At 40.3% G+C, this 11713-nt stretch overlaps 1 protein-coding gene across 1 annotated transcript in view; it reads left to right on the top strand.

Moving 5' to 3' along the window:
- LIFR (LIF receptor subunit alpha) overlaps positions 1-9811 on the top strand; it is a 41030-nt gene extending 31219 nt beyond the window's left edge. The window contains exons 14-20 of the mRNA XM_084278974.1: positions 1984-2163; positions 3811-3912; positions 5370-5537; positions 6189-6350; positions 7384-7477; positions 8024-8102; positions 8785-9811. Of these exons, the coding sequence (XP_084135100.1) occupies positions 1984-2163; positions 3811-3912; positions 5370-5537; positions 6189-6350; positions 7384-7477; positions 8024-8102; positions 8785-9423 (1424 nt within the window). The 3' untranslated portion in view covers positions 9424-9811. The remainder of the gene's footprint in view (positions 1-1983; positions 2164-3810; positions 3913-5369; positions 5538-6188; positions 6351-7383; positions 7478-8023; positions 8103-8784) is intronic.
- The last annotated feature ends 1902 nt before the right edge of the window (positions 9812-11713 follow it).

The raw sequence follows: 11713 nt of genomic DNA on the forward strand, positions 1-11713 counted from the left end.
CATTTCTCCAGGGAAGAAGCTGGGAAGATACCCAATGAAAAAAAACCCTGAGTTTTTCTATGCAAAGGAAAGCCAGAGTTCTTAATGTTTATCGTGCTTCTCCAAAACAATGATGCCTAAAAGTATTTTCTTAGTTTGCTCCTTGGAGGGAAAAATAATTGCATGAGAGAGATGAATGAACAAAAATGCTTTTGTAGCTCTCCTTCAGCCATGAAAGAACAAGATTTTGGAGTTGGGAAGGTCTCTGTAGTAGGTTTCTGGTGAGGAACAGCTGACAGCAGCTGGAGGTTTGCATTCATTTATAACTTTCTCTTGGGTATCTGAGGTTCCCTTTGGTGTTACCCAACTTGTACTTGTTGGAGACATGCTCCCAAGTTGGTATAGGAATTATCTGAGTCACTGACTGGAGTTATGAAAGATGAGTCATTCACTGAACTGGATGACATTTTTGCCCAAACATCTTTTCTGGCTGCTTCCTGTATACAGTCTGTAAGTGCTTTTAATGTCCATAAGAGAGTAGCGTCTCTGAAGCTTGAGATCTACTGAGGTTTTGTGAAAACTGAAAATGCAAACAAAGGGTACTCTGCCTTAATTAGTGTGTCACTGTCTCTGAAAAGTGCTCTGTAAAGAGTGGGGGCATATATGTAATCTGGCTTGTACAGGCTCCCCTACCACAGTGTTCTGTTGAGTTAGTAGTTATTTCTGCTAGTCTAGGTTGTGGCTATAAATATGTCAAAATGAGCAGTACTGCCCTGAGTGAATTTCTAGTCATCTGGCTCAGGAAATAAATTTGAGTGTGGTGTATTTAAGCATTTTTTAGGGAGTATATGCTCACTGCCAGTTAAAAGACTTTCCTGTAAATAAGGAAAATTCAAGTAGTCTAATTAGTCTTCCAGTATCATAGAAGTGTAGTTCCACTAGATGCGTAGTAGTTTTTTAGTGAAAAGTATTGAAAGATTTCTGGAGTTGACCTGTTTATTTTAATCATGTGTGTCTTTCTTGCCGTGAGTAAGCTAGGAGAGGATTGTACACCTAGCTGTATGTTAAGATTATTTAGAAATAGACAGTCTGACATTCACAGCATGTCTGCGAAAAAAGTTTTCACAGCACTGGTTCTTAAAAACTGGCCTTGCCCTCCAGCCTTCCATAGTTTATGGCTTTAATAGCATGAAATAATAGACTCAATAGGGAGCATAAATGAGAATACTGAAAAAGGAAAAACTGAAACCCTGAGATTGTTTTTGCAGATCTCTTCTGGGGCCACCGCTGTTCTGGTGGCCTTTGAAAAACATCCCTTAGCTCGGCAGGGTCCCATCTGATGGACAGCTGTGGAGGGAAGCAGCAGGAATCAGAAGTCATTCCCAGATCTGATCTCTTCAAGGGCAGCTAAACCTTTGATAACCAGAAACAAGAAAAACAGACTGAAGGCAAAGCTTTTGTTTTGTTTGGTTTTGGTTTTGGTTTTCATTTACCCTTGGTAGACTGGAGCCTCCATGAAGTTCACCAGCAGCTTGAGTTGTGCTGTCGATTCTTGGTGAAAAATGGTTGTCTGTGGTCAGGCGAGTGGCAGCAAGACACCGTGAAAGAAGCACAAAGCAAACTGTTTGATGAAATGACAGCAGGAATTTATAGCCGGAGGCCCCTGCCAAATTGGTGTCAAGTCAGATTTGAACCTGACATCTGCTGTAAATCCTTACCTTGAAAAAGTGCTTTTTAAGCCAGTGCTGAGCTGCTGCACTTCTCGTCATCATACTTAAGGCTGGCTGAGGGATTTGCTGCAGGCTACGTCTGATTTCCAGCACTTCAGAGAGCATAGCTGAGTGCACCGCTTTGAGTTTCACTATACCAGGAGCACGCCTCTCATTCTTAGAAATGACTGCAGTTTATAAAACCTTTGTGCTGTGGCTGGAAGGCTTTTTTTCCAGCTTGGACTACAGATAAGTGTCTGCTCTCTGATGGATTTTTGTGTCATCTTTGTTGCAGACAATGTCAAAACAGATCGGGCCGTGGCAATGGGGAATGGAATTTATATTTCTTGGAATTCTTACCCCAACATGACCTGTGGCTACATAGTAAAATGGTGTCATTCATCTGGGTCTGAACCCTGTAGTGTGGACTGGCAGAAATTTCCTTTAAATACAACAGAAGCAGTGATAAAGTCTGGTAAGTCAGAAACCATTTTTGTGAGTCTTTCTTGTTGAGAGCCTGAGTGAGAGCAGCACCGGTGCTACCGGTTGACGATCGTTGCATTGCTGTGTGCTTGTGTATATAAATGAACCCCTTCTTGGTACCGTGTTTATTTTAATTTCTTACACAGCCTTGCCAAATCCAAATACCAGTTTTGACTTAACTGTTGCCATCCTGTGTTTATTAACTACTTTGAAATCACTTCTTCTGGCTAGGCCCAACAACTTCCTAACTCGGCCTAATGCATAATGGTTAATCTAGGGTTTGGGGTTTTATTTGGATTCTAAACATAAACAGTGCTGCTCAGGATGGGGGAAGACTAATCCATTGTTTTTACACGAGGCACATTTTTTTTAAGTGTGACCTCCATGTGTTGGCTTGCTGTCAGCAACTGAAATTTCCTGGAACAGGGCACATTCCAGGTCTCTAGATGCTGGTGGGCAGATCAGGGAAATGAAACTCAGCTGTGGTGGGACTAGTAGGAACAGAAGAGGAGTGAGGGGACCTAAGAAAGATGTAGGATTTTTCACTTATGTCTAATAGGAGATACATATGTATATAAATATATTTGCTTTTTAGAAGAGTTTAGTGTATTAAGTCTCCATTGGTGAAAACAGCTTGAAGCTGTGTACATAGGAAAGTTGGGAGGGGGATAGGACCTGGGGGTGGGGAGCAATATGTTTTCCTGCCACTGTAGTTACAACACTGTGTCCGTGTTGTTTTCATTTATGCTGGCTAGAGCTTGCTTTTTCTAAGCAGACAATGCTATGTCTGTACAACTATACAGTGCTGTAGTCCTGACCTCTTTCCTGGGATGCTTCTTGCAGTATGTCATGGGAGTTACCAGGCTTTTAGAGCTGGGCTCAAGCTGGCAAATTCACCTCTGCACTAAGTTGTGGCAGGAGAACTTCTCAGGCTGGATCTGAACTCTTGCAAAACCCACTTGACTTCTGTAGAGTTTCACAGTGGCGTCTTGTTTAGAAAAAATCTTGAAAGTAGTGTGCATCCCCAACTTGAGAAAATCCCAGGAAGTGGTAAATTATTTACATGTTGTAGGATCAAATATCTGTGCCTCCACCAAAGAAAAGTGGAAATCCGATGACTGAGTTTGGTATAGTCAGTACAGGCCTGGAATTTATCACTAAAGTGCGTCACTATCACTTTTTTGAGAGTTCTCTGAATTTCTTTTGTACCTCTGTAATTTCTTTTGTTGATGTAGTAAGCCTGGGTATTTCAGAATGCATTTGTGTTTCTGAGGAGGAGGTAGGATCTACATGACTGCTGTGGGAGGAAAGGAAGGGGATTGTTTCTGGTAACTTCAATTTGTGTTTCCCCATGGAAACAGCAATTTATGCAATTTATGCAATTTGAGTAGCTTGTTTTGGATCCTATTTGTTTAGAACCAAAATTTCTCCCATAGCTCGATTTGCCTTCTCCTTCTAAACCACATCTGATGGCACAGCTTTTATAGGAATTAGGAGTAGGGATAGGCATTTTACCTAATACTGTCAGCTAAGACTTTGTAATTTTTTAATACAGATTTGTATATGTCTGCATCACATGAAAGATAAAAGCATCACTCTTCATAACTGAAATATTCTTACAGTGATTTTTCTCTTGCAGCTCTGTTTAGACCTGGTGTGAGGTACAACTTTTCGCTCTATGGCTGCAAATCCGGTGGATATCAGTTATTGAAAAACATAACTGGGTATATGAAAGAGCTGCGTAAGTGCACTTCATCATTCAGTGAATTTATACTATGTCAAGTTTTGGCTCAGTGTTGGCAGAAGAAGGTTGAAACCAGAATCCCCATTTGGTACTACTGACTTCTGCTTGTTCTCTGTAGAACAGTAATACATTTCTCCAATGAGTCTCTGTTCTCTCAGAGATGAAGGCACAGGCACAATTCAAACCATAGGGCTGTGGTCTCTTCTGTAGGAGAGGAGGTAACTTTTGATTTCTCAAGTAAAAGTAAAATTATGAGCGTATTTAATACAGCTCAGTAAATACAAAAACATTCACAACTTTTCTGTTTAAATGTACTTTGTAGACCAGAACTAGATCCTAGAGTGTAAGCCCCCCTGAGACTTGCACTCGTGTTCTGTCCCACGCCAACCCTGTCTCGGTAACTGTGCTTTGAGCCCAGGCTGTGCTGTGCTTGCCTGAATATGCATTAGTGCCTGAATTCTTTCTGTTCCCAGTTATCTGAATATGGCCTTACCCTTTAACATCACAATTGTATTGTACCGTAGCTACAGCACCCATTTCAATTTGGAGTTTAATGTCCTTTCTGCTAAAATAGTTTGCTTTGAAAAGTGAGCTGCTGACATATTCTGAACCCTTAGAAATACCACTGTTTATTCCATTGCTAAGGTTGAAGGTGAGGTTAAGGCAGTTTTACCAGAAACTCAAATTTCAGCTATCAGTATCCCTGTACAAATCCTGAAGGTTTCCCAGAAGTTTCTTCCATATGTGTTCTCAACACATTGGAAGCTTTCAAAGTAAAAAGATAAAGAGTTTGGAAGACTGAAAATGCATTGGTTGTGCAGAACAAATTTATTAGGAAGTGAGAAACGGATTGACAAGATTTGCCTTTTGCACAGATAACCATCAGGACAAAAATAGATGCATTCTTAAACATGATTTCAGCCTTGGTACATCAAGGCCAAATGTCAGATGAAGTCCTGATGTACATGACCTTACACAGTCTCTGCAGTAATGCTTTCAGTGGGGTACAGGTATTGGAATAAAGACTTGTAATGCCTGCTAAGAGTAATTCTTTTAGGCTGAGATAGATTTCTATGATAAGAATGTTCAGTTTGTTTAATTTGAAGACAAGTTATGAAGTCAGAGTTAAAGCTTTTAAAAGCTAAGTAATTTGTATGCTCTGAATGTTTTGTTTTCCTCTTTGTTGCAGGAGGAATGTTTTTATGTGTATGGGTCTATAAGAGGGTTGCCCAAGGAGAGATTTTTCTTTCAGCTTCTGTCAGTAGATAATTAATAACATTGATACCGACATATTTTTATAGTATCACCTACTCAGTCTTTTAACATGCTCTTGATGGTGAGGAGAAAGTATTCAGGAAAAAATTGAAGATGCTCCTGAAATGAAACATGTGGATTCAGCATTTAAAGATAAGCTGGTTTCTTAACAGTTTTTTCCTTCATGATTCTCCCTACAGCTCCAAAACGTGCGCCAAATTTTACTGTAGAAGAAACTTCTTCTGATTCTATATTGGTAAAATGGGAAGACATTCCTATTGAAGATTGTCAGGGGTTTATAGAGGGATATCGTCTTTCCTTTGCAAAAGGTGAAAAAAATGCTTTAAAGCCTAGGCTTTTGGAATCAGGTAAATGAAATCTACATCTTCCTTGCTCAGTTGTTTGGTGTTTTTTTAGTAGTTTAGAAACTTTATAAGAAAATGCTTTAACTTTAGAAAAAGATACTTTAATCATAATTCAGTTGCATTACTCGCTGGCATAATTGGTTCCTGTTATGCCTTTGAAATAATCAGCTCTGCGTGTCATTAACACAGTTATTTTTTTAATATAAGGCTAAAGTTGGAGAATACCCTGTCTTGCTGAGGTCATAGGTGATGACTAAGTGGTGGTGTGACACACTGCCCTCTGTACAGATATGCTCAGTAAATGAGACATGGGTAGGTTACACAGCTATATTTAGTTGGTATATTCTTCCAGTACCCCAGTACCCATCTTGTAAGGGCATCTGTGTACAGAACTGAAGCCCAAGTCCCATAAAAGTGAGAAGTAGAGGTCTAAGAAACTGAAGCCAATCTGCAGCCATGACACACTGCTGTGCCTTTTGGTGCTATATAAGCAGGCAGCATTGCTAGGGTTCTTTATGTCCATTTTCCCTTACACAGACTGTTCTTCAGGTTTCACATGCTGACTTTGGGCAAGTTTTGCTAAAGCTGAGGCTCTTGTGAATCCTTTTTTACAAAGTTGTGCTTTCATACAAAGTTGTGTTTCCATACAAACAGGGAATCCAGAACTTAAAGTCAAGAATATCACTGACTTAACAAAGAAGTCTTTGAAAATACTTGATCTTCAAGGTAAAACAAGTTACCAACTGGACCTACAAGCCTACACTGCTGGTGGGTTAAGCCCTCCAAACAGCCTCTATGTGGTGACGAAGGAGGACTGTAAGTTGAATAACCCTGTTCATTAATAGTCTTTAGCACAGGGGCTATAAAACTGAGCTGCTTTTCCACACCCTTTTTATGTAATTTGGGCCTAGAGTCCTAATTTTTAATTTATTGAGTTGGTTACTATTTTGTTGGTTATTGTTAAATACAAAAATTGGTACTGTTCAGAGTGAGGAAAAGATCCTTTCCAATTACAGCTACCATGTAGTTCATGGTAATGTTCGCAGGAAAAGTAACTTAACTGCTACTAAATATGGTGGAGTCTGAATTTGGTCTTCTGAAGCAGTTAGTTGTTTTTGCCAGGTTTCCCATGATGAATATCTGCTCATACATGGTGGGAAGAAAGGCATTGTGGAAATATTTACCAGTTCCAGAATTATAAACAGATGCATCTCTGCTCTGGATTCAGTTTTATCAATCCCCTGACAGAAACAAACACAGAAAGACAGTTAGAAGAGATTGACTCTGGGAATGAGGGGAAAAACAAAAAAGTGTTTTATATGAAGGACTAAACACTAGGGCACAACTAAAATACATGAAAAATCAAACTTGAGTCACTTTATGTCAGTGGAGGAAGGCAGTGGGAATGTATCGGAGCTAAACCCTGGGGAGCACAGAAGCATTGTAACCCATATAAAAGGCAGTGTGGTTTGTGCAATGAGTTATTGGCCTATAAGAGCCATTACCAGAGATTTGGCCAGCTCAAGAGACGTGAAAGTGCAATTCCAGTGCTTATTGAGAACAGAATTACAGTGGCAATCAGTCTTGCATTGCACATGAAGCTTTTCACAATTAAGCAATCAGAGAGAAATATCTGCTGATTCCTGTAGTTATCACTGACTCAGCTCTGTTTATGGATGGACTTTTGCCCTTCCAGCACAGAAGTGTATGGTATGGGTCACTGTTTGCAGACCACTGTTAGATGAGTTTAATGAAGCAGTCTCTAATCCATGGGAATGTTAGAAACCACGTAAAACTTGCTGGTAACTTTGTATATATATTTACTGTCTTTCTTTTCTTCATCTCCTAGCTGTAGGATTAATCATTGCAATTCTCATCCCCGTGGCAGTGGTTGTGCTGCTTGGTGTGGTGGCTAGCATCTTCTGCTACCGAAAAAGGGAATGGTAAACGCCTGCATGCAGTTCTGATCTTTTTCTAGATGTGTTTGCTTCACTGCTAGAGTTTTCCATGATTCTCGTTACTCACTGGGTTTTTTTCAAGCACCCGAAGGAGTTAGTGGGCTTTGTTTAAAGATGGGTGGTAAAAACACATTGTAGAAGGTGAGGGAGAAATGGAGTTGGAGAGGGGTCAGAATGAGGAATGTAAAAAGGTTTTGCAGAAGCCTGTTTACAGTGAGTGCCATTTATAAATAGTTCCCAAGTGGAAAAAATCTAGCAATGTGCTGTGATTTATGAGCTATCCACAAGCTCAGGTAGACATCTCATCTTCAGCTTTTCATAAACATGGCATATCAAGTTCTGCAGTTAAAGAGAAAAAAAGTTTCCCTGTTTTTTTCATTAACTACTCAGTGAAAGTGTAGCACACTGAATCTTTCTGCCAGATGTCTTCAGTATTCTGAATTAAAGGGAAATGTCCCAAGTCCTTTTGGGGATTTGCAATCTGTTTCAGATCTTGGTAATTTTGAAAAGTTTGTTCTTTCTTCTTTTAAGGATTAAAGAAACATTCTATCCAGAGATCCCAAATCCTGAGAACAGTAAGGCGCTGCAGTTTCAGAAGAACATCTGTGAGGTAACCCTCATCTTAAATCTGTTTGTTTTTTTTTTTTTAAACTTCTGAGAGGTATTGTGAGTAACAAACTCTTCCGCAACATCTCGGTCTTCTGCTCCAACTGCAGAAAAAACTCTGTGGAGAAGAGGAGAAGTTACTGAGTAACTTTTGTCAGGTGCTGTCTAGAACTTTCTTGTTGATAATATAACTTGCAGTGTTTTAAGTAGGAAAAGACTGCTGCATTTCTCTCCTGCCACAGCAATGAGAAGTGTCAGTACATAGGCTGATAGAATCTGGGAGTAACGTACACATCTTTGCCATAGCATTAGGAGAAGCAGAAAGTGTGGAGAATTGTATACAGTGTATCGCCAACCTTCTGGGAGACATAGGAGCTACAACTGGGTGTAACATTTAAACAACATTATGGAGTGGGTTGTACAAAGCTGGGATTGGGAGAAAGAGTTCCTAAACACTTACTACAAGATCTGGGGTCTTTTTAGGATGGCTAGAATACTCTTAACATTAACAGTAATATGTGGTAAGCTAGAATATGAGAATCAAAACTTCAGTATTGTACAAATGGCAGTGGGAAGAATGCAAGCCACAAGCCAATGTAACTGATTTAATTTGAGCAGGTTGTTGCTTTCAGGTGTTCCAGGTCTCCTGGCTGAGTCTCTCCTCCTTCCCCTTTTCCTCACTGCAGGGGAATAAGACACTGAAAACACTGGAAATGAACCCGTGCACCCCCAATAGTGTTGAAGTGGTGGAAACACGATCTGCAGCCCCCAAGATTGAAGACACAGAGATGATGTCCCCAGCAGCTGACACCACTGTGCCTGAAGATGGTTCTGATTCAGAGACAGAGAACCATGTGGTTGTGTCCTACTGCCCCCCTATTATTGAAGAGGAAATCTCAAATCCCCCTATGGATGAACCTGTAGGATCATCTCAGGTGGTTTATATTGACATCCAGTCAATGTATCAGCCCCAAATTAAATCAGAAGAGGAGCCAGAAATAGACTTGGTGACTACAGCAGGCTATAAGCCACAAATGCAGCTGCCTATCAGTGGTTTGAAAATAGAGAGTCACTCACCTGCAGAGGAAGAATTGGATAAAACTGCAGGTTACAGACCTCAAGCAAACACAAACGCCTGGAACATGGACACTCCAGACTCTCCTGGATCCGTTGAAAGCAACAATGAAAATGCATCTTTTGGGAGCCCGTGCTCCATTAATTCCCGACAGTTTCTGCTCCCCCCAAAAGACGACGAAGACTCTCCCAAACCCAGTAACGTAGGGTGGTCCTTCACACACTTTTTCCAGAACAAACCAAATGATTAACAGTGAATACTTATCACACCTGAACCTGCCTTCTAAATAAGCTCTTATTCCTGGTGTTGTAAAGAAAGGAAGAAGAAAAGTGCAAAAGGCACGATTTATTCTTGGAGACAGTCAGCAGAGGTTCTAGTGAGCTGAAGTTTACGTTAGCAAGAGTGTTAATGTTCCATTTTAATAGAGGTCAAGAAGCCTAAGCTATAGCAATTTAGTTATTACTGTAGTAAAATATATTGGGTATAAAGGGTATTGAGTTTAGAGCTCCTGATAATCATAGTCAAAGAACTCTGCCTACCTTCACATAGTGCTCCAAGATTAATATGGTCTTATGCAACTTATAACTTGGAAAGATTGCTTTGCTTTGTTGTAGTTGTTCTCAACTGTCCATATTCCAATGATGCAGCCTCAACAGGTTTCCTTACTGAAGGTTTCGTTTATCACAAACCTCAGCCTAACATGTGGAACTGGTGTGTTTGATAAATCTTGAATTCTTTTGTGTAGCTATAAACGAAGAATCAATGAGAGTGCTATTTTCTTCTTCTCCCACACGGAAGGGTATTGTCACTGTTTAACACTTCTGAAGCAATGGCCATTCAAATCTGTTGCTTTTTAACTAGACACTAGTTTCTGTACCTACTGTACAATGTTTATCCAATGTTTGACTCAGGGGTACAAACTTGGGGAAAAAAGTGTAACACTGATTTAAACCTCAGCAAGAACTGCATAACATTTAAAACTTTTTTTTTTTTTAAACTTAGAATGCTCTATATTTTTGCTATCCTTTGGTTAAGGAGTTAAATCTTTTCTAATGTATTGCACTAATGCATTCTGTATTTCATAGCTTCAGCTCCACATCTCCTCTCTCAAAGTGGTACAGTGCTCCATTCGCCCCCGTGCCCAGCAGTCTTTGCACTATACACATATATCTAAGCCATGGGGAAATCTCTGTATACTCACGTTAGCTGCCCAAGCAGGTTGCCACGTGAAGTTAGAGGTAGTAGTACTAGCTTCTTGAGAACAAATTGCTCTTCAGATGGTGTTTATGGTATTAGCCTTGCCATCTGCTGCTTGGCTGTTCTCCAGTGTCTACTCAATAGGACTTTCTCTACCAATCCTACCTGGGAGTACAAGGTGGGATTTTTGCTACTGGCAGGGAGAAATCCAAGGAGGTTTGAGTGCCACTAATTCTACCTCTTCCAGACGTGATGCTAAGGAAGCTTCAACGATGTATGTATGTGTGCTTAAAGGAGTGTTCAATACAATCATCTTTGAAAATGTTTTCACGTACGCATCTCTAGGCAGCTGTAATTGTAACATTTCACTGTGTAAACTTCAGACTGTGGCACACATGAATTTCACTAGCTTAAAGGCAAAAGTGCTTTCTAACTTACACTTCTGTACTGTGAAATACAGTGGTGAGAGGTCAAAAGACCATGATCAAAAAGTGTGTCCATAAAGTCATAGCCAAATTTTTGTTTTAGATTTCAATTTCCATAGCTGCTCTGTGGGATTTGTTGGTTTGGGGATTTTTGTTTGTTTTGGTTTGGTTTTTTAAACGAATAAGATGGGGGAGTGGTTTTCTAAACAAGATCCAAAACTGATAAAAAGGGAGAATTGACTAAGCTGCTAGTTGTAAAGGTGTGAGAGCAGAGCAGGAGGATGGCTAGCTTGGCAGACATTTGGTCTGTAAACCACATGATCTGGCCATCAAACCAGTTAGGTTAAGCCTAACTGCAGCAACGAATGGTTCAGTTTCAGATGTTGGTATGTCTCTGCCACCTCTGTAGAAGTAAGATGCAGAGGGATTTTGAAGCTGACAAAAAGGCAAAACACTAAATAGCATGCAAATCAGTAACAACTGCCTCCCTGTGTCTGTCAGAGTGGACTCTGAGGACAGTGTAAACAGATCTGTCTCTAGACCTGACAGCACAAGGTGTATCTAGAACAGAAAGTGCAGATGGGATTCTGCTTTTGAAGTTGAGTCCTGGTATTAGCAGAGCTACGAGTGAAAAAGACAGGCAGTGGAAAGAGCTGGTGTCCATCTGTCACCAGACATCACTACAAGAGAAAGTTTTCGTGTCTGATCTATTACTGTCTGTTTCTCAGAACACTAACACATGAAGAGAAGCAGTTCTCCCCTTTGTGCTTGATAGCTGGAAGGTGGCTAAGTCCTAGTACTGTCAACTCTTTCTCGCAAAATCTTAGAGCTGATTTCCTTTCACTAGTGCAGGTTTGCCTTGATGTGTTTACCTCTTAAGATGACTTAGATTGTGCTTTTAATTGAAAGCAGAAGATG

Source organism: Gallinula chloropus, assembly GCF_964237585.1.
Source record: "Gallinula chloropus genome assembly, chromosome: Z".
NCBI classification, from domain to species: domain Eukaryota; kingdom Metazoa; phylum Chordata; class Aves; order Gruiformes; family Rallidae; genus Gallinula; species Gallinula chloropus.